Source organism: Peromyscus eremicus, chromosome 3 (assembly GCF_949786415.1).
Source record: "Peromyscus eremicus chromosome 3, PerEre_H2_v1, whole genome shotgun sequence".
NCBI lineage: Eukaryota > Metazoa > Chordata > Mammalia > Rodentia > Cricetidae > Peromyscus > Peromyscus eremicus.
Window position 1 is genome coordinate 89,315,714 of NC_081418.1, and position 21,724 is coordinate 89,337,437.

General features: G+C 37.7%; 1 protein-coding gene across 4 annotated transcripts in view; it reads right to left on the reverse strand.

Annotated features, from left to right (window-relative positions):
- Positions 1 to 21,724, reverse strand: part of Ctnna2 (catenin alpha 2) — a 1,136,313-nt gene that overhangs the window by 50,552 nt on the left and 1,064,037 nt on the right. For all 4 annotated transcript variants that reach the window (XM_059258010.1, XM_059258006.1, XM_059258007.1 and 1 more), the window contains 2 exons: positions 19,890 to 20,041; positions 10,244 to 10,357 (listed from right to left, as the gene is read on the reverse strand). In XM_059258010.1, the coding sequence (XP_059113993.1) occupies positions 10,244 to 10,357; positions 19,890 to 20,041 (266 nt within the window). The remainder of the gene's footprint in view (positions 1 to 10,243; positions 10,358 to 19,889; positions 20,042 to 21,724) is intronic.

Sequence of the window (21,724 nt, forward strand, 5' to 3'; positions counted from 1 at the left end):
TGTGTAGGTGACAGGGAGAGAAGCATGACTGGGGGTGATGAAGGAATTCAAAACTGCATGTGGACTCTGCTTCCTGACAAGGCTTATAGGACATCCCAACACTCTAGAAGATGCATGTCTTCTCCATTGCAGCCAGGCCAAGAGGACAGGCCTGCCAGGTCCTCCAGTTTCCTGCCCACCTCCCTTATATAAATGATACAGAAAGAGCCAAAAGTGCAGACACACTGACAGCAGCAGAACTTCCCTGTCTCTTTGATGGCATATGTTTGTTCAAAAGAATCTATTCTTAACAATTTTTGTATTTGGTCTCAGGAAACTTTTACCAGATGAAAGAATGCACCTCTTTCAACACTGAAAGCTATTCAGAGAAGGGAAAAAGAAAAAAATCCTTCTGTTGCTGGGAAGAAGAGGAATTTTAAACAATATTTGAGCATCCAAGTAGAGTGGGATGGAAAGATTTTTTTTTTTTTTGAGTAAAAATGAAGACATCAATAGAAAACTGACATACCAACGAGAAAACTTTTCCCTTATTAGGAAATTTAGGGAGTAATGCCCTTCATTTTAGCCTTTCTCCTCTATCTTCTTAGGTGACCATGGCTTCTTTAGAGCCTCTGAATACATGTAAACATTGAAATGGAAATCCAGACTGCTATCCCCTATCCAAGATGCTTACACAAAAAACATCTAGACTTGGGAGAATGTCCCTAATCCAAAACTCCAAGATACTGAGAAAACTTGAAAAATGTCAATCTTAACATCAATACTCAGTGTGTTTCAAGTGTCAGAGCATTTTGACTCTCAGATTTTCAGAGACTGTGGTTGCTCAAGCTGAACGAGATTAGAAAGCAAAGGCTGATTTGCAGAAGTTGCTGGGCACGGGAATGTAGAAGAAAGTGAAGGAGTCTTCTTGCTGTTCACAGATTCTTCATTTGCAAATTTGCTGATTCTTTTCAATATATTTGTAAACCCCAAATCAATACTTGAAGCACTTCTCCAGTCACTTGCAAATGATGCAAGAAGCAGAAAACTCTGAGTCACCAATGTGTGCATTCCCAGATGATGCTGAACAACATCATCCTCTGTCTTCAGTCAGTTCTCTAACTGTAAACAAGTATCCATTTTTCTACTTAGGACTACATAATTCATATCTTTGTGCTGCTTGTAGTGGTGATACCACCGTGTGAAAATAGTTCCTAAGCATGGTGTTAAGTGTTCCTATGCACAAGAAGGCTATTATTTGTCTCTTGGAAAAAAAAATACATGAGCTAGATAAACTATGTTGAGTCATTCATTAGTGTTGTTTGCCTTATGTTCAATATCACTGATCAACAATATAAGATATTTGTACAGAAACACCCTTGAAACATGGTAATATGTTGATCAGATGAAGAGAACACATTGTGATTTATATCTCTTAGCAACCTATCCCTGTATTTCTCCTACAAGCAATAATTATGTAATTGCTTATTTAAACGTTCATGAGTGATTTACAGAACATAACTACTATAACTAAGAATCAAACTTGCTGGTTAAACACACTTTTTTATAACATGTTCTAAGTGAATTTTTTGTCCTCCTGTGTGACATTCTCCCATGACCACCTGCAAAATGATTCACACACATGGTCCTTGGATAGTTCTTCAGCACTTCTCTAGTTCTGAGATCCATGAGTTCTCCAAAGAGAGACTAAAACTGTATGATTGGAGACCCAATGTTTGTAAAAATGAACAATTAAAGTTATTAGAGATGCAGGTTTAGTCCACAAAATAAGTGAAAGGAAATTGTCTCTGTTAGCTCAACCTGCCCAGTTGATGCAGCCCAGAGTCCTCTGCCTGAGTGGAATCTCACTTGAAGAACTGCTTGAATGAGATTGGCCTATAAGCATGTTGTGGGAGGTTGTCTTGATAATTGATGTAGAAGGACCCAAACGAGTACAGGTGATGCCATCCCTAAGTTAGTGGTTCAAAACTGTACAAGAGAACTATCTGAGCATAAGCCTGTTAATGAGTGAGTGGAAGAGTGAGTAGCCTCCTCCATGGCTTCCACTGTACTTAGCTGTGGAGTGAGTTTATTCATCACATACAGCAAGTGAGGAATAGCAAACAGAACTACTGTCAAATTCCTGCCCTGACTTCCCTCAGTGATGGGCTCGGCTGGGATTAGAAGTGGTAAGCCAAATAAACCGCGTCCTCCTCTAAGTTTCTTTTAGTCAGTGTTTTATCACATCATCATAAATACAATTAGAAGCCAATACTCTGTTATGTGCACACTATTCTGGCATTATTTCTGTCATTAGATTGCTTTCAACTTACTGTTATTATAGTAGAAACAAAGGACATGATAGTCCCAGGGCCTGTGTGAATATCGATAAATAGAATACACACATAATTCCTTGCAAACATACACGTGTCTGAGATTTAGATGTACCAAATAATTTAATCTATGTACCTCTTATAATACAATCACCCACATTTAATAATGACAATACCTAGACCCAGATAAATGTATTAAATCTCTAATACCAGACAATTTATAATTTGGAGAATGAGAACTCAAACTGAAATGTTAGGCCAACAACATTCTTCACCACTATGTACAAGGGTATCACCATTCAGCCATATATAATTTGTATGAAGACCTCAGCCCAGTGGTGCAAAGACAGTTGAAAGCCCAGTTATGCCTGTCATCAAGCCATGTACCTTTATGCTGAAGTTTCATAGGTGAGAGAAATCTTGGCTTGGACTCATGGGAACCTGGGTGACTCTTCTTACAGAGTCATGCCCAGTAAACTTTCATGCATACATGCATGAAATTTTAGAGAGTGTGGATTTTCATATGTATAAATTAAAACTCACTTTAATGCATGTAAACATGAACCTCATATAGTATGGGTCTCTATGTTTGCATAATGTAGAAGCAAGACTGATAGAAATATGCTAGTTAAAATAACATTCTATGTCTGGAAGTATTTTAAAGTACTTCTACAGGCTTTAAAAAGACTCATAATATACAAAGAGCCTTCATAAACTTTCATTTGTAGTTTCATGTTAAAAAGAGGGTCTTGAATTTCTCACTTGGCTTCAATTGATAGAAATTAAATACATACTTTTTTTCTGAAGTACACCTAACTCCTTGATTCACCCAGCTTCTTCACACAAAAGAGATACTCATGTTTTATTGAGGCATCACAGGTCCTAGGGGGACCATAATTAAATTTGTTCACTGTCTGCCTCTCTATAAAAAAACGAAAACCAGTAGGTCCACTAGCAGACTGCAAACTGTACATTCAAGGCCCAAGTAGGAAATAACATATGTACCTTCATTCACAAAACAGTGAATGTGTGCATTGGAGGGTGGACACTTTCCTGTCACCTATAGCATTTGAATCTCCTTTGTTTAAATTGGCATTTAAATATCAATGGCCTTGGTTTTCTTTCTAATTTTTGTTTGATTTTTTTTTTCTTTTTAAGACAGGATCTCACTATATAGGCCTGGCTAGACTGGAACTCACTATGTAGACCAACAGGGACTTGATCTCACAAAGATCATTGCCTCTGCCTCCCCAGTGCTTGGACTGAAAGTATGTGCATCACACCTAGCACTCTCTAATTTTTGTAAGCAATTTATTTTTATTTTATTTTTAATTATTTTTATGTGTGTGTTTGAGTGCAGCTTTATACAACTATGTAGACGTTCCTACAGAGGCCAGGGAAGGTATTGGATCCCTCTGAATCAAGAGTTACTGGAGCTTGTAGGCATCCAACATGAGTGTGGGGAGCTGAACTCAAGTCCTCTAGAAGAATAGCAAATGTTCTTACTTGATTGGCCATCTCTCCAGCCCTCCAGCCTCACGTTCTCTAATTTCCATGACTGCCCCACCTCTGATTCCCAGAAGTGCTTCCCAAAAGTAGAGCCCTTGACCTCCAGCTCAGAGCAGAAGCTCAGTGTCCTCTGACAGATTGCTAAAGCATCTTCCTGCTCCACGTGTCAATGTCACTCAAGAGAAGTCACCAGAAATGACAAGCATTTTCTGAGGCCACATTCCAGAGGAAAGACTGGCCCCTTCAAAGCAGATTTGCAAGGGAGGGAGGGGTTATTTGGACTGGAGGGGTGCTAGATCCGCATAATGCACTTAATGGGGTGTGACTGGAGTGCAAGTGTCATTACATTTGCCTCGGCTGCTACGGAGATGTCGATGAGCTCAAGGCTCTTCCTGAATATTCTTAAAATGCTCTTGGCTTTTAAAAATTCATTATTGACCTTTTCTGAAACTGGAATTTAAAAAAAGGTTATCTATAAACAGTAGATCACAACTGCAAAATTTGCAAGTTAATCAAATTAAAATTCAACACATGAGTTTTAATTAGGTCTTATCAATGGAACTCAGCAGTTTGAAATGTTAACACATTAAAGCCATTCTAGGTAGGAAAACAAAAATAGAAGGCTGGCTACATTAAAATCAAATTCAATGTGAAACATATAACACATAATTGTTCATTCCTTCAAACTAAGGCAACATGAGAAAAATTATTTCCATGGCCAGGGGGAAAGGAGACAAATCAGTTTTCCTGTTCCTGTGATGAGATCACCAGAGGAGCCTGCTAGTTTCTGCAGCCTCAATCCATACTAGACACACACAGTTCCCCAGGCTCTACATCTGGCTGATTTGGGTTCCAAACTGAGAATATCAGAGACCAGAATCCCCAAGGACTCAAGCCTTTGTCCCAGGTTCCCTGCCTTTGCTCTGGACAGCCAATCATTTATTTTTGTGATTAATAAATTCTTCCTATTGAGTTCAAATTGCATGTCACTGATACAAAATAGCGGCCATTGAAAGGGATCAAAACTCATCTTCAATCCAAATCTCCAGGTACGTATCCCAGTGTCCACCTTTGAAATGCAAGGGTCCCTGAACTGGCAAGAACCACTTTCTGAGGCAAAGAACAGAATTTATTACAAGGGCTTCAAGTGCAAGAAAAATTTATAAAGGGGTGAAAACTTAAGGGTATATTTCCCCTCATTTGACTTTAAAGCTAGAAAATAAACGTAAATAGTTAAATAGTTAGGTACTTTGACCTCCAGTCTTACTGTTTGAATTGGAAAACTGAACTATTCCTTCCATTGATGCAAGCAAACCCTCCCACAATCCTTCCTTGGATAAACCAGCTTTTCGTCTGGTTGGGAAGCTGCCAGAAACACTACCATTTTCATCACAGTGGAGTAATATACAGCGGTATAGGACAAAATCTGGAAATTACTTTATAATGTAGCTCTTCTAATGTCACTATGGCAGAGAAATCTAGGTGTGTCACTGTGATAGTAACCTTTAATTATCAATCTGACATACCTATAATCACATGGGATGAGGTTTCTCAATGAGTGACTGCCTAGTGTTTTGATCAAGTTGGCCTGTGTGCATGTCTCATTGTCTCCATTGAGATAGCAAGGCTCAGCCTCAAAGTGGACAGCAATATACCCCTGGTTTGGGGATCTGGACTATAGAAGTGTATAGAAAGTTGGCATCAATAAACATGCAAAAGTTTATTTTCTCTGTGCTCTTGACTGTGGATGTGACTAATTGCTTCAGTTTTCTGCCTTAACTATTGCACAAAGATTGGTCTGAAACTTAGAATAGTGAACTAAAAGAAACCTTTCCCACCTCTAAGTTGCTTTCTGCCCAGTATTGTTATCACAGGACAGAAAAGAAAGTAGGACAGCAATTGACACTAGCAATGGAGTTCAAACCCTCATAGGCATGAGCACATTGGATATGAGGCATGGAGAAGAGAGTTACCACAGTTACAGTTTTGCAGGGCTCATATTTAAAAATCAGTTCTGCATACCCTCGAAGGAATAAATTCTATCACTAAGGTTTAGAGCCATAGAGTTGCTGATGACCTACTTAAACGATGGCAAGATGAGAAGAAACAGTTTTAAGATGTCATGTCGGGGGCTGGAGTGATGAGTCATCTCTTTGGAGGCTCTGAGTTCAATTCCCAGCACCCACCTGGCCACTCACAACTCTCTGTACATAAATTCCAAAGGCAACCTTCCCTGGCTTCCACAGGAATCAGGCATGCACATGGTGTACAGACATGCAAACAGACAAAACATGCATATGCATACAATAATTTAGTAAAAAAAAAATGTTATGTCTAAGATTATACTGCAAGATAGCCTGAATGTCTAAGCAGATTGCCATATCCAGTCCCATTCTTCCTTCCACTCCTCCAAAAAGTGTCACAAACAAAAGCCCAGGAGATTGTTCAGTGGTTAAGAACACTCATAGCACGAACATGAGGACCTGATTCTGTGTCTCCCAAACCAACATAAAATGCCAGATACAACCACACAATGCCCCAAACTTCAGTACTTGGGCAGGGACAGGAGACAAAAATTAAAGGATCTCTAGGTCTTGTCATCAGCCTAGCAGGGGCAGTGGTTAGGAAGAAATTGGGGAAACACAGACACCTCCAGGTTCAGTAACAGACATGGTGTCAAGAGAACAAGGTGGAGACAGATGGAACAGGATCTCTGACATACACAGTGAGTATATGTGCCAGTACACATATACGCCTATAACCATACCTATTCACAGCCATGTAAACATTGAGCTAAAGCAGCAGAAAATGCCATTTAAAAGAAATAAGATCCTCTATCTGACATTTAAGAGCAATGTTGGAAGAAGGTGCTAAAATTAATTTTTCAGTTTAACCTCCTTTCACTTCCCATTTTCAGAGAGGCATATGTTTCTGAATAAAAACAAAACAAAAGGCCATTATCAGTAAAGACTGTCTTCTTGGAAGCCCCAACACCTATGTCAAACACTGTTGACTTACTTCACAGTTCTGAGCACCTTGTCAAACACTGGTGGTCCAAAGTTCAACCTTAGCCATTTGATATGCCTTTTTATTCCCAACTTAGGAGCCATAATTCTATGTCCCTGTTTGAGACTGACATAAGAAGCAAAGCTGTTGGCTGCAAATTAATCCATAACATGGGATGGACCCCCAAGACAAATTAGCAAGTGGCAGATAGGACAACCTGGTTCTTACTCTCTTGGACCCTGATCATATTTCATTCTGAAAATAGACACCAGACTGAAGTAATGATGACCAAGAGGAACCATCTAAATTTTGTTTCTATCCATCATCACTGACTTGAGGTCTAACACAAAAATGAAGTGTAAAAGAGAAATATATGCGGAATCTAATCTTGTGAAATGTGGACTATTCAGGCCATCTTCACAAGACAGCAATCTCAAAGCAAGATAAGGCTTATATAATGTATCTTAGTCTTTGAAGATACAAATCAGTAGAACCAGGGCTAGAGTCCGTCAATAAAATTAACTTGGATTGATTAATGTTTGGATGAATTACCCAAACTTGTCCTTTGTCATTGACATAAAAATGCTGGTTTTACTTAATTTTAAAGATGAATTGGCTTGATTAATTAGTTTGGTGGTATGGCAACAGACAAAAGATTCTTGCTTAATGACCTTCTCAATTTTGAATGTTTTAGGCAAGATTGAAGAATCATTGGAAAAATTTCGATGGACGATCTGTGTCCGTTCAAACACTTTCATGTCACTATCCTGTGGTCAAAAGGGACCTTCTCCTCCAAAGGAGGATAATGATCAGAGTCACACATTTTTGAACATTTACTACAAGGCACATGTTGTACTATGATTCTATAAAGATCAAGTAATCCTCAAAAGAATGCTGTCAAGGAAGTCTATGGTTCACATTTGACAAATAATGTATCTGAAAGTCAGAGAATTCAAGCAAAACATAGCTCTCAGAGTGCTACTTGCATTAGCTTTTATAGATCAAAAACAAAGCTGGGTGAAATCAGAGCCACTATGTTTTCTGTTCCTCTGGTCAGGTAAGGAAGGCCTTGTGCATGCTAGCCGAGCATTCTACCAGTGAGCAACACCCTCAGCCCCTCACTATTGGCATAGAGTCGTACTACTTTGCCAGGGCTACTCGAACTCACAATTCTCCTCTCTTCCTTTCAAAACTAAATTTGTGCACCACTATACCATATACCATTGTGTCTGTGGTGTCTGAATTTTTATCTCTGTGTTTCTCCCAATCTGCATCTCTATATTCTCATTCATTTGACTTTAGAACAACAATATCAAGGTCTAGAGTACATTAGGGAAACTGGGTTTTAGGTACAGTCATTTTGAACACCACATTTTCTTTGCGTCCTTTTTATTTTAGTCTCTTAAATTGTTTTCTACTTTGCTTTCACAATTCCTGACAGCAGGAGCTTCCTGGTATATATAAAACCTACATTCATCCCCAATATCTCTTTCTCAACATACATTTATATTTAATTTATATGTATTCATTATATACAGCATCGGGTTCCAATTGGATAATTTCTTTAAAGTATATCAAGTGTTTGAACCATAGTCACACCTTTCATTTCAATCCCTCCTTCCCTGCTTCCCTCTTGCCACACTCTTTCTCCTAGTTTCCTTTGTACTCTCATGTAAATAAATGTATGGGGGAGGGGTGGGTGGGGAGTGGGGTTGTAGTTTAATGTATCTATAAAGAATTCTAGAAGCTGAGGAGACAGGTCATGATTAAGAGCACTCTTGCCAGAAAACAGCTCAGTTTCCAGAATCAGCATGAGGCTGCTCATAAGCAGTTGTAACGCCCACTTCTCATGGCATCTGACACCCTCTTCCGGCCTCTCTGAGCACTTGCACTCGTGTGCACGACCCACACACATAAACATAATTAAAAATAAAATAAACCTTTTTAAAACAGAATTCTAAGATCCAGAAAAAAGAAAATGTGCAATATCTGTCTTTCTACATCTCACTTATTTTGAATAATATGATTGTTTCCATTTATATTTATTTTCTGACAAATAACTTAATTTTCTTCTTTATGGCTGAATGAGGTCCCAATACATGCATGTTTATATTTTCTTTATCCATTTATCTGTTGAGAGACACTTGGGATGATTCTATAACTTGGCTATTGTGCATAGTGGTACAAAAACATGCATATGAAAGTATCTCTGTGTTATGCTGACTTAAGAGTCTTTGGAGGTAAACATTCAGGGGTGGTATGGGGGGTCATATGATGGTTCTATTTTTAATTTTCTGAGACCATCCATAATTTCCATAGAAGCCGTACTGATTTATATTCCTCCCAATAGTGCTTAAGTGTCACTTTCCCCCACGTTCTTGACAGCGTTTGTTAGTATTTATTGTCTTGCCAATAGCCATTTGGACTGGGGTGAGAAGGAATCTTTATGTAATTTAGATTTTTCACTTATCTTTTTTTCTCAGGATCCTTTACATTTCTCATATGTTCACTGACCATATTCCTATTTGAGAACTTTCTATGCTTATTATGTTTTCTTAAGCAAAAATGAAGAGATGATTAGAATATAAATTTTTCAGTTATACTAAAGTTTGAATGGTTTTACTCTAGGAAAACTTTTCAAAGGGAATATTATTGCCTACTACCTGCATAGAACATTCACAACTATGCTGGAAGAAATACAGCTGATCTTGTTGGCCCAGCTGTGGGATAGTCATTGTGATACTTGTGCTATGAATGAGGCCACCAAGCATTCATCTGTTTGACAAAACTGTTACATTTTGTTGCTTGACTCATTCCTTAAACTCAAAACTTATGAATGTTTGTGTAACTTCTCCCTATCACTTAGCAAAACACTTGGCCCTAGGAAAAGGTAGGCATTAGGGAAAAACAAAGATTTCTCTCTATCCAATACCCTTGAGTCAAAGTGATCTTTGCTATCAAATCTACCCAAAACGGAGGAGCAATTATCAAGCCAGTAATAAAGCAGAACTCTAATTCTCCGTTTGTTGTTGCTTCTTGTGCTGTTTCTGAATTTGGAGATTTCACTCAGCACAATGGCAGATGCAATGCAAAATTTAAGCAATAGATGGCCCCTACCTATCAAATTATTACCCTCAAGCCAAATATAGTCCACTACACATGTTAGAATGTGTACTGCTTAGATGCAGCTGCTATGCCCAATGGATAGAGGAGGGAAGGGTTAAGAGGAATTGGGAGCAGTGGTCATTTTTACCATTACGAAGAATGTGCATTGCCGCAGACCACCCAAGTAATAGTTCAAACTTCTGAACCAAAGATATCTGGGCTCCCAGCACCTATAATTCAGAGATTTCCCCCCAGCCATTTGTGTGAGTTTTCCCCTGTGTGGTTATCCAATTTGGTGAATGTCCACGCACCCGTGCACTCTGCCCAGCAATGAGCTGGTCATCCTCAGTCTGAACACTTGTCCGACTACGCACATCGTAATCTTCTTGCTCAAAGTCGGAATCATCTTCCAGCTCTTCTGGAGTCTAAATAACACAGAAAAAAAGAGAGAATTAGTTCACCCTTGCCCACACAGTTCATTTCAAAGTATAAAAAGCCCCAAAGAAATATTTACAGCATCTTACATGTAGTCTGACTACCTGTGTTGGTATCATCTTCAAAACCATGGGAACCCATCAACTAATGAATGGATAAAGAAAATGGTGTACATTTACACAATGGAGTATTACTCGTCTGTTAAAAAACCATGACATCATGAAATTTGAGGCAAATGAATGTAACTAGAAAAAAAAAATCACCCTGAGTGATGTAACCCAGACACGGAAAGATAAACACAGTATGTACTCACTTGTAAGTAGATATTAGCTGTAAAGTAAAGGATAATTTTCTTGAGTTTGTGTGGCACTCAAAGAAACTGTTGGAGATAGATAAGAATGAATCTATAAGCCAACCAATAAACCCTTCCTCTCCTTACAAGTAGACAGCATGTATTAAGGGTTTACCACACAGTTTACCACACAGTTTCTTTGAGTGCCACACAAACTCAAGAAAATTTCACACTCCTTTGAGGGGAACAGTGTTTATTTTTTTTGGCTTTTTAAAAACCTTTTTGCAGATAGGAGACTGAAGAATACGAGGTATTAAATTTGCTTGAAGCTTTCTAAATAGGCAATTTGAATTATGTCCTTCAGACCATCACATACTGAAAACCCTAAGATGAGCTCTTCACGAGGTGATGTGCATCGTGCACATGATGAGAGCAAGGCTTCAGCTCAGCTTTCCTGTCTCCTGGCACATAGGAGAAATTGATCTGTCTTTCAATAGAAATTCTCAGAGGCCTGTCTTTCAATAGAGATACAAGTGTAGCAACAGTACTGATGATACTGGTGCTCATTGCCCCATTTTCACTGTGCTGATTACCTTGGCATCTTTAGTCTAATTTATCAGGTGTAGTTACTGATGTAGCCTTGAGATTGGTCAGAAAGGCATAAAATAGGGTTGTTCATGCCAGTATTGCATTATGCCCAGTGATTTTCCATGTTTGGGCATGAAAAATAAATCTTGGTTTTCCTTCTCTTTGGCACATCAACCTCATTAACATTCACTCAGTCATCTACAGAAGCTCAAATTTGTTTTGTAGCAATGTTAAAAGAATGGGGAAAATAAGTTCTCAGTATGCATTCTGTCAATTAAAGTGGGGGTGAGAGAGAACCGGGTTTAAGTAACTGGTTATGTGTTTACTGTGGACAGAGGCAATTTTCTGTGATCATCCTCACTTCTGGAATGTACTGTGAAACAACTGCAGCAAGTTGGTAAATTCTCCTGACAGATGAGATGACAAGATTGCAATCACTTTCATCACAACTTCTTAAAAGGGAGAGAAAAAATAAAATGAAACACCTCACTCAAGAGAAAAAAGCAGCATATGCCAGGGCCTGTGGGACTGTGTCCAAATAGTACAGTGACCTGCACATTTATACAGCCAGAGAGTCGACGGTAAGCCTCACCTAGCAGAATAAGGCTAATGTCAATGACTCTGAGATTTTTGTAAATGACTATAGCTAGGAACCAAAATGAGAGAGAGGGAGTAAGAAACAGACAGACAGACAGACAGACAGATTGAAGCAATAATAGCCTGAGTGAGTAGCCATAGGGAGGAGGTTTGGTTGAAAAGTGCTTACTAATCAAACAGGAGTGAGTTTGAAACTCTGACATCCCCATATCCATGGCTTTTGAGGCTGGCTTCATAAGAGGGAATTCATACCTAGTGCTGAAAATCTGGCCCAAAGATCATGACTGGGAATATTAAAAGCCTTAGAGGAGGACCTACTGTTCTTTCACTAGATGGTCAAGTCATCAAAATACATTTTCAATATTTATGTTTATATCCACAGCCTTATGTTGCTTTCAATCTCAGCCAGAGAAGCTTATTTTCGCAGTGGTAAGTGTTAATCCACAGACTAGTAACTGGTCAAACTCCTGAGAATAAACGACTGAATATTCAGCCTCAGATGAGATATGTATCAACTTTTTCCCCATCCACAGCTCAGGAACATCAGAGAAGAAGGGGTAGGAAGAATGTAAGAGCTGCAGAATGGGGAAAGAGTTGTAAAATGATACCTTCTGGACATGGCAGGGCTGTGGCATACAGGAACTCACAGCAGCGGTGGGCATCTACACAAGATCTACACTCGATCGACCGTTAAATGGGAAGGGATTCCCAAGGCTCACAGAAAGTGGAGGGGCTGCTAGCAGTTAACAGCTGCTGGGGGCAGGGAGTCATTCATTTTTCTTTGGGAATGTGACAAACAGTAAGTTGCCCATACCCCAGTAGATGGCCACACATGCCTATATGGTTCACTCTAATTGGAATCAAGAGATAATAATAATAATAATAATAATAATAATAATAATAATAATAATAGTAGAACATTGTTTGGAAGAAGGTATGTTGGAGGGACTTGGAGGGTAGGAATTAGAGGGAGGTAGTCATGGTATATCTGATCAAAATCTCCTTATGTGTGTAGAAAATTTTTAAGGAATAACTAAAATTATTACTTTTAAAAACCTGGTTTCAGATGTATAAATCTATAACCCAAACACAGGGGATGTAGAGATAGAAGGATCCCTAGGGCTTGATGCCCAGCCAGTCTACCAAAACAGCAAGCTTTGGGTTCAGTGAAAGACTTCGTCTCAAAAAATAAATAAAGAGCAATAGAGGAAGCCAGCTGCCGCTGACCTATGGTCCACAGGCATGTGTACCAGATACAAATCCACATACATATACCACACACATATGCACACACAAAAAATAAAATAAAATAAAAAGGTTTGATGTGAGTCCAGGGGTCCTAATTTGGTCTTCCCCTCAGAAGCTACATGTCTTTGGAATGTCACTTAGTTTTGTTGCTTTGATGTCTCCTTCGTCATATCATAAAATAAATATTATTATTTCCATTTTTTTCCTGTTGCCCTCATAGGACTCCTAAACAAACTATAAAAATGAACAAATACATAAATTTGGTGATAATTAGTGATAATTAGTATGTTTAATAAAACATAACACCTAATAGCAATAATAGCAGCTATCATCATTTACCACACACTATGGGGCAAGCAGTCAACTCAAGATTTAATTCATAAAACTCAATGTAATAAACTCAGTCCCTATTTTATAGATGGATGAAGTGTCCCCGAGTCTTTGTGATGGTTAACTTTAACTGTCAATTTGACATAACCTAGAATCATGTGAGAAGAGAGTTTTAATGTGAATGAATCTAAATTAGTTCAGAGATTGTCTTCATTAATCGATATAGGAAGACCCATCTCATGGTAGGTGGCACCATTCTCCAAGGAAGAGGTTCTGAACATTGTAAGCCAGGAGAAAGTTAGCACAGAACAAGAAAGTAAACTAACCTATATGCATTTATGTCTCTCTGCTAATGACTTCAGATGTGACTAGCTATTTAGGTTTCTGCATTGACTTCCCTTTACTAATGGACTGTAACATCGAATTTAAGTCACTTAACCCTTTCTCCCCTAAGTTGCCTCGTGTCAGGATAGTTTATCACAGAAATATAAATGAAACTAGAGTAGCCTTCAAGCAAAATTTCTGGTGTTCCCGTTAGCAACTGATAGATGGAGAAACAAGTTAAAGAACCCATAATCTTAATGATTACAAACAGCACAGGAAAATGGATGTGTGTGAAATGTTTTCACATCTCTTAAACAAGATCAAACATGTACAGGCTGCTGCTGTAAATAGTTCTGTGCATGCACCGTCTGCTGACTGTTATTTTTCTGTTGTGCAAGGACCTTACAAACTAAAGAAGACATGGCAAACTATAAATGATCTGGAAGTAATCCTAAAGGAACAAGAGGTATATTATTAGATTAAATTTTAAGATCAAGACTTTAGAATGTGTATTTCACTGAATGGAAGCTAGAGACTTGGAGGATCAAGCCTCAATTACACAACCTATTACTTTGAGGGAGGACTCTTCACTAGAACCAAAACACCACCTTGGGCATAGTACCAGTTTCCTGCATCTACTACTGTCTATTTATTGGGTTGTGAGCATGCATATTTTTGGTAAAATGCTTCTGAGCTTTTATCTCCTCACATCTGTTTTCTAAGCCTATAAGTAACATGTGCCTATTACAGAGACCAATGAATGTCCTGTACATTCTCCAGACACATACCAGATGTCAGCTTCAGAGTTCTGGTGATTAGCCCTCATCACAGCTTTTACAACAGAAGCTAAATGCACATCTACTAAACCAAAATGAGATGCTGATGAGTTTAGAATTGTTTCACTTGGACACATGAGGAAAGTATATTAAGTACCATTTTTAGAAAGTTTCAAATGCATATGAGAATTTCACTGAAAGAAGAAAGGGAAAATACAGGTTGACTGGATATTTTGGGTAACTTAAAGAAATCACTTCCAAATAGACTCCCAATAGAGATCTATAACATTAAAGTTGGTTGCAGAAAACAACAACAAATTTAAAACAACTAAAATTAGAGATCTAAAGCCAATATAAAAAAAAAAATTCTCCCTAGTTGGGACTAATTAGCCATGGGTTACCAGGAAAACCTCCTAAGTGATCTTTCCACAGAACACTGAGACTCTTGTGTTCCATACTCTATTCACACCAGCATTGCCAGAAAGGTCTCATTCAGATATGAGATAGATCATATGAAGTCCCTCTTCAGAACTCTCCAATGGCTCTTATCTCATCTGTGTGGTTCTTAGATGTCCACAGTTTCCTAACTGGACCAGTTACAAAGTTATCCCTCTGCAAAAAGCAGGATCTGTTCAAATATTGAACTTCTCTCCATAAAACCTGTGCTCACCTTGAGCTCTTTCTCCCTTACCCTGCCTCTGTTTCTTCCATAGTACTATATTTGGCATTGAATGTATTTGTTGATTCTCTGTAAACACAAGAAAGAAAATCTTGTCTTTGTTTACCTTTGTATTTGGGGTAGATCTGACAGTATGGGACATCCCATAACCCATTAAAAAGAGCATAATACATTCTTTCTCATTGATGGTGTTAGGGAAACAATGCTAGGACTGTGATTGGCTGTCACAAAGTAAAACAAGGTACTTAAGCCGTTTTCCATCTTTCATTTGCTAGTTAGGGGAAATATTTTGACTCTAACTGCTGAAAGTTTAATATTATTGACTTCTCTAGCAAATTCCATATTATTAACCACCCGGAAGAAACCTCAAAGGAAGAGGATGATAAAAAGAAAATTTTAGTGGACCTGCTAAGTACCAGGTCTACAAAGTTTTTGACTTTAGCAATAATAATGTTTTCTCCACTTGCAGAGAAGATAATTAGCTGATGACCCCAAATTACAGTTAAACTGCAAATTCCATACTTTACTGCTTCATAGCATCTCCATGGTCTCAATGTTTTCATAATGCCTCTAGTCTTAATAATGAAATAAAAAAATGTCTAACAGTTATACTGATTATGCCATTTAGCCCAACTAATCCATTTGTGTGATCTAACTAACATTATAAAACTTATTTAAATATCAGTGTCAATATGAACCACACTGACTCTCAAGATAGCATTTTATCATATGGATAACTATATCACATAAGCTAACTATATCTCAGCTTCAAAAACACACCATGATATCAACACACATGTGCCAACCAAATGGTTAAATAGTGAAGTACTCCAGCTAATATTTAATACAAGATTGACTTCCATGTTACCCTCAAAAATTTAAAATATCTAACAATGTTCCAAAACACCTTGGTACACAGTACAGGAGAGCTATAGCAAACTATAGACCTTGATCAACCCACTGTCCCGGGCCCTACTATTTCATTGCTCTGCCTTTGAAATCACCATACATAAATAATCAAAGGAAGGATGATAATTATAAATATTTTGTGTAGAGATATTATAGAAGACAACCACTCTTTAATATAATGTAGATATCTCAACGCCAAGATACTATCTAACCATTATACTTAATTGCCAATAGTAAATCTTTATGCTTTTACTCATCTTAATTTCCAAGAGTAAATAAAAAGTATTTTAAGTGTGTACTTGAGCCTCATTACCTGCAGATTCTTCATTTGTGAATTTATCTCCTCACCATATCTTATTTGTAATACTCTCTCCAAAATAAGTAATCTGTAAGTATTCCCAGACACTAAAGTACTTATCTCCAGCTAAATTCAAACATGACAGGGCTCTGTCTCTTTTTTGAACACTCATACTTTGAACCATTGTCCTTTCCATGGTCTATTTAGTGCCACATTGTATGTGGTTTTGGCTAATGATTCCTCCATTTAAAATGGCAATCAAAAGCAGTGCTGAAAGCTTGTCAAACGCTGGCAAAGGTAGTGATGAATCAAATGTTCCTAAATCGTGTAGTCAGAGAAAACACCCACATCAGATAAGCTGCATTCCAGTATGAGTCTGTGCTGCTGTCTATGAGTTTAAGTCTAATATGTCAGTGATACATGTGAATAAAGGTGTCTTTAGACAAAAACACACATGGAAAGGGAGCATATATTGATCGTGTAAGGAAAACATGACCACAGACTCACAAGAATCTAACCCTAAACCTACATTTTACCCCAAAGTACGGACTCAGTGCTAATAAACTCATTATTCAGAGACAATGCTTAAACATTACTGCTGCAGATGAAAAGATTGATGTGTGATGGTCACCCTAGTTTGCATATTTATTCTTCAAATGCCTTATGAATATAATGAGAAAACTTAATACATATCTGCCTATCACAGAGGACAGATTTCATTAAGAAGCAAATGAACAATAGGCTCATGAAGTAAGGGGAAAGATCTGTTCCACAACAGGTGGACAGGTGAGTGGTCATGTAAAGTAAGATGGGACTCCAGGAAACACAAATTTTGTCTGCATCTGAGGGCTGCCTCGAGCTGTCCTGGAACTCACAGACAACTATATCACCATTAAATATGTATTGATTGTTGAGAGCTGAGGTGACGGAGAATTTAACTAATCATGGTCCTTTGTATAGTTATCGTTCTTTTACATGACTTTAAGGAGATTTGTTTCTTTTGTAAAGTATCAGCAGCAGTTTGGGAGGGTGTTACACAGCCATGTCAGCTGTCAGCTAAAGCGCCCCCCACATCATCGTCAGCAACTTGGGAGGGGGTTCACAGCCATGTCAGCTGTCAGGAAAGGCGCCCCCCCCCACATCATCACTCTTTCCTAACCTCGTACAATAGAATTTTCTAAGTTCATTAGATTTAATAATTATATTAAAAACAAAGCCATGAAATTTCTTAAATACAAAGGAATTCAACTGCTGAATGGATAAGGTCTTCAAAATAAAAATTTATATCCACTGTACATTTCTCTATTCTACATTTTAAGCATTTTTTTTTTCAAAATGTTGAGGTGGGAGAGATGATACTCCCTGTGATGTCAATAAGACATTTTATCTAAAAATTGTGGATTTTTTATGGCTCATGAGTGAAAAAAATGAATGATGGCTATAAACCTTCTCAGCCTCTCAGATAAATGGTTGCCACAAAAATGTGAAGGCTAACAAAGCAGAAAAATGGCAAAAGAGGGAATGTGTCTTGAGGATTATAGTAGGGTTTAGTGCAGAACACTTGGCAAACATAACTCTCATGCTCTGTTACCTTATTTCACAAGTTAGCACAGAATGAGAAAATGTCTGTAAGAACTCACTATCCTTTACCTCCCTACTCTAATTCTCTTATCTTTTTTTTTTATCTCTGTCATCTTTCAATCTTCAGAGTTGGGGCAGGGACACTCACACTTACCTCTCTTTCCCACCCTCCTCCCTCTCTCACTCCTCCCCTCTGTCCCTCCTTTTCTCTTTCAGTGTATGTCAATCAATACAACCCAATGAAGGGCAGGGAAGAAGACAGCTATCCTTTCCAAAAATGTATAGTCTAAAGAAGGTAATAGTCATAAAAGGAAATAGTGTGATAAGTACTATATTCAAGCAGAATCTATTATAGGTGTTCAGAGAAGGGAGTCGTTATTGTTCAAAGTAAATATGGGGAAAGAATGGTTAGCCGAGTCTGGAAGGATGGTCAGGGTGTCACAGTAATAAAATGGGTAAATTAAAAGCACAAGAAATTGAAGTCCCCTAAGTCCAAATTCGAACTCTATGTGTTTACGTATAATATAACCTGATGAAGTTTTATTGAACGTAATAGTCTTTTAAAGTTGATTTCATCAGTCAGTTACAGACACAGCTCTAAAGTTCATAATTAAGGAGTCTATGACTACCTCAGCCACTAGCTCCTTAAAGCTAGGGTGCTTTAAATGAGACGGGTGCAGCATGCTAAAATAATAACATTGTGGCTACATCTTGCTAGGAAAAATATTATAAATAATTTCATTTACTACTTCTAAAAACTATTGTCTTTATTTGTGAGTATGGGCATGTGCCTGTTCAACTGCATGTATACCACTTGTGTGTTAGTGCCTTAAGATTCCAGAAGAAGAAATCTCATCACTTGAAACTGTTAATACAGGAATTTGTGAATCACTCATTAGGGGCACTGGGAACTGAAGCCATGTCTTCTGTGAACAGTAAGTGCTCTTATCCACTGAGGCATCTGTCCAGCCCCTCATTTGCTATGTTTTATTCTTTAGTATATGTATTCAACTTTCTAAATAATACAAATAATTGGTTCTCATGATTATATTATTAATTATTCCCTTGGGATGATACTGCAGAAGCTCATCTCTCAAATTAATTTTCATTGATACATATTTGCTCTCAATTACGCTTTTGTGTGTGTGTAGTTATTTGAAGGAAGTACTCCATTACCAATGAAATTGTTTGAATAATACTGTATTAAGTGTTTAGTAAGATAAGAAATCACAAACTAAACTAAAACCTACAATGGAATATTATACAGCAGTTAAATTCTATGAAGTAAGCTAGGGGTCTTAGAGATAGATTAACTCATATTTTGCATGGATTGAACAAGTTACAAATGATACAGCATAAGTTTAAATCCCACTATAATGTGTACCTTGTAGGTTTGCAGTATGCTTTATTATTTAGACAATAATTGTGAACTCACTCATACTTGACATAAAAATGTGGAAAAAGGAAGTTAATGAAGTAGGCAATGGGAGGAGCTTTCACATAAGACTACCTAGCTTTATGCATAACAAACTCTAATTATGTTGCTGCTATATTCATACCACTAAGGTGAAAATGCTTTACTCCTTAGCAACTCATGATTCTCGGTTGATCCTGGTGTGAAGACAGTATCTACAAGGGGCACAAATGGAAAGTAACAGGAATTCTACCAATTCATATGAAACTTACAGAAAAAAAAATGCATGCCAGAAGGAGCCAGAACATAATATGTCAGGGCATTTAGTACTGAGCTGGGTTCGTTGGGACTTACTCAGCCATTTATATGTAAAAAGCCCATATGATCTGATATACTAGAAATCAAACATCTTTGCAGATTACATTGAGTAATTAAAAATGAGGAAGATATTGTACTTCTTGGGGACTCTATAGAAGCCTCACATACCCTGATCATCAGCACAGCCTTTCTGATGTCCCGAACACCATCATACACCAGGCGGGAGGCATCGATGAACTCATTCTCCTCGAACGGTTGAGGGACGTTGGCACTCAGGGCTTCAATGGCAACCTCAACTTGTTCAGCAAAGCGTGGCATCACTGGGTGAACAAAGGAAATGACAGTAGATCAGAGAGCTCTTCTCTTGCTGTTCATCATTCCAGTCCTTGGACAAAGTTAATTGTAGGCCTTTTGGTCCAGTTTTCAATAGGTCTGAGTGAGTCATCTTGTGTCACTTACCTCAATAAAAGAAAGCAAACTGTTACTTCATGCAAGGTGATGATTTGTAAAAGAGAGGTAGAGAAAGAGAGAGAGAGAGAGAGAGAGAGAGAGAGAGAGAGAGAGAGAGAAAGAAGGAAGGAAGGAAGGAAGGAAAAGAAAGAAAGAAAAGAAAGAAAAAAGAAACTTATGACAGCCATCCAAGGTGGTGCAGGATAGCTAATGGATATAAATTTTACATTTATGGAAACCTGAGTTGGGTTTTACTTTTGCTAGGTCCCACTCATGAAAATTTGCCCAAATTTTCTTAATCCCTTTAAGTCTGCTTCTTTGTCTATATGATAGTTAGATTTGGTATTATAAGTTATCCAAAACTATCAGTCTTAAACTGCCCTTAGAAAATATCAACAAACATCTAATTAATACCAGAAATTATAAACATAACCAGTATATAGCAGACACTTGGATAGTAATGCAAGAATTAAGAAATAAAGAAGATGATGAGGAGAGATGCTATAGAAGGACCATTTAAAAGAACAAAGGAAAATGGGATTGACTCAGCAGAAAGACCTGTACAAGAGAAGACCAATAGGCTCAATGCAATTTGTTCTGTTTTTTCAATATCATCTTAGTAAGAAAAAAAGATACATGTGTAAGTTCCTAAAAGGCTAATGCCTTCTTTGCATAGAGACAAATCTGTGTACACATACACACACACACACACACACACACACACACACACACACATACACACACACACACACACCCCTGAGGTCAGCAGAAAGCAAGCTCACTGAAATATCTGTAATATTGCCACAGATTCTGGAAAAGAAAATGGTGCTCATTTTTTTTTTTTACTCTTAAAAATCATAATTCAATTTTCTAAGCTGTTATCTCATAGCAACCCATTTCTATGGCAGATGGAAGCCAAAAGCACAACTCACTTTATTTACAAGGACAATAAAATAGAAACATCATTTGTCTGCATCCATTTCGAGTTTTCATGCCTGGTTCACCGTTATGCTCATTTTCATCTTCTTGGATACTTTGACATTCATTTTAATCCCTTATGTGAGAAACTCTGCTAAATTACTATCTAGGGTCAGAGTACCCAAGGTACATAATTCCTAAAGAAGTGCACTTGTACTAGAAAAAAAGCAAATAATTTTTTTTGGAAGAAGAGAAGAGATGGGGGGAGGCATAAATATTCTTGCAACAAGAACTATCAAAACCAAGGTGTGAATTGGGCAGTTTTCCTTTTCCATGTGAATAATGAGGATTAGTGCCCAATACCACCTGAGCTTTCCATATAGCCAATAAGCTGAATCCACATGGAAAGTATTCTGTGGCTATTTAGTTGTATTGCTTTAACTATGAAGTGAAACAGAAGTGATTGGCATTCTAATTATGCTCATTTGGTCAATATAAATGTGTATATATATGTATATATATACATATATATGTATATATATATGAGAACATCACACCGTGCCCCATAAATATATATAATTATCTCATGTAAACTGAACATAAAATTCTAAAAACCTCTATTTCTAAAGTCCATA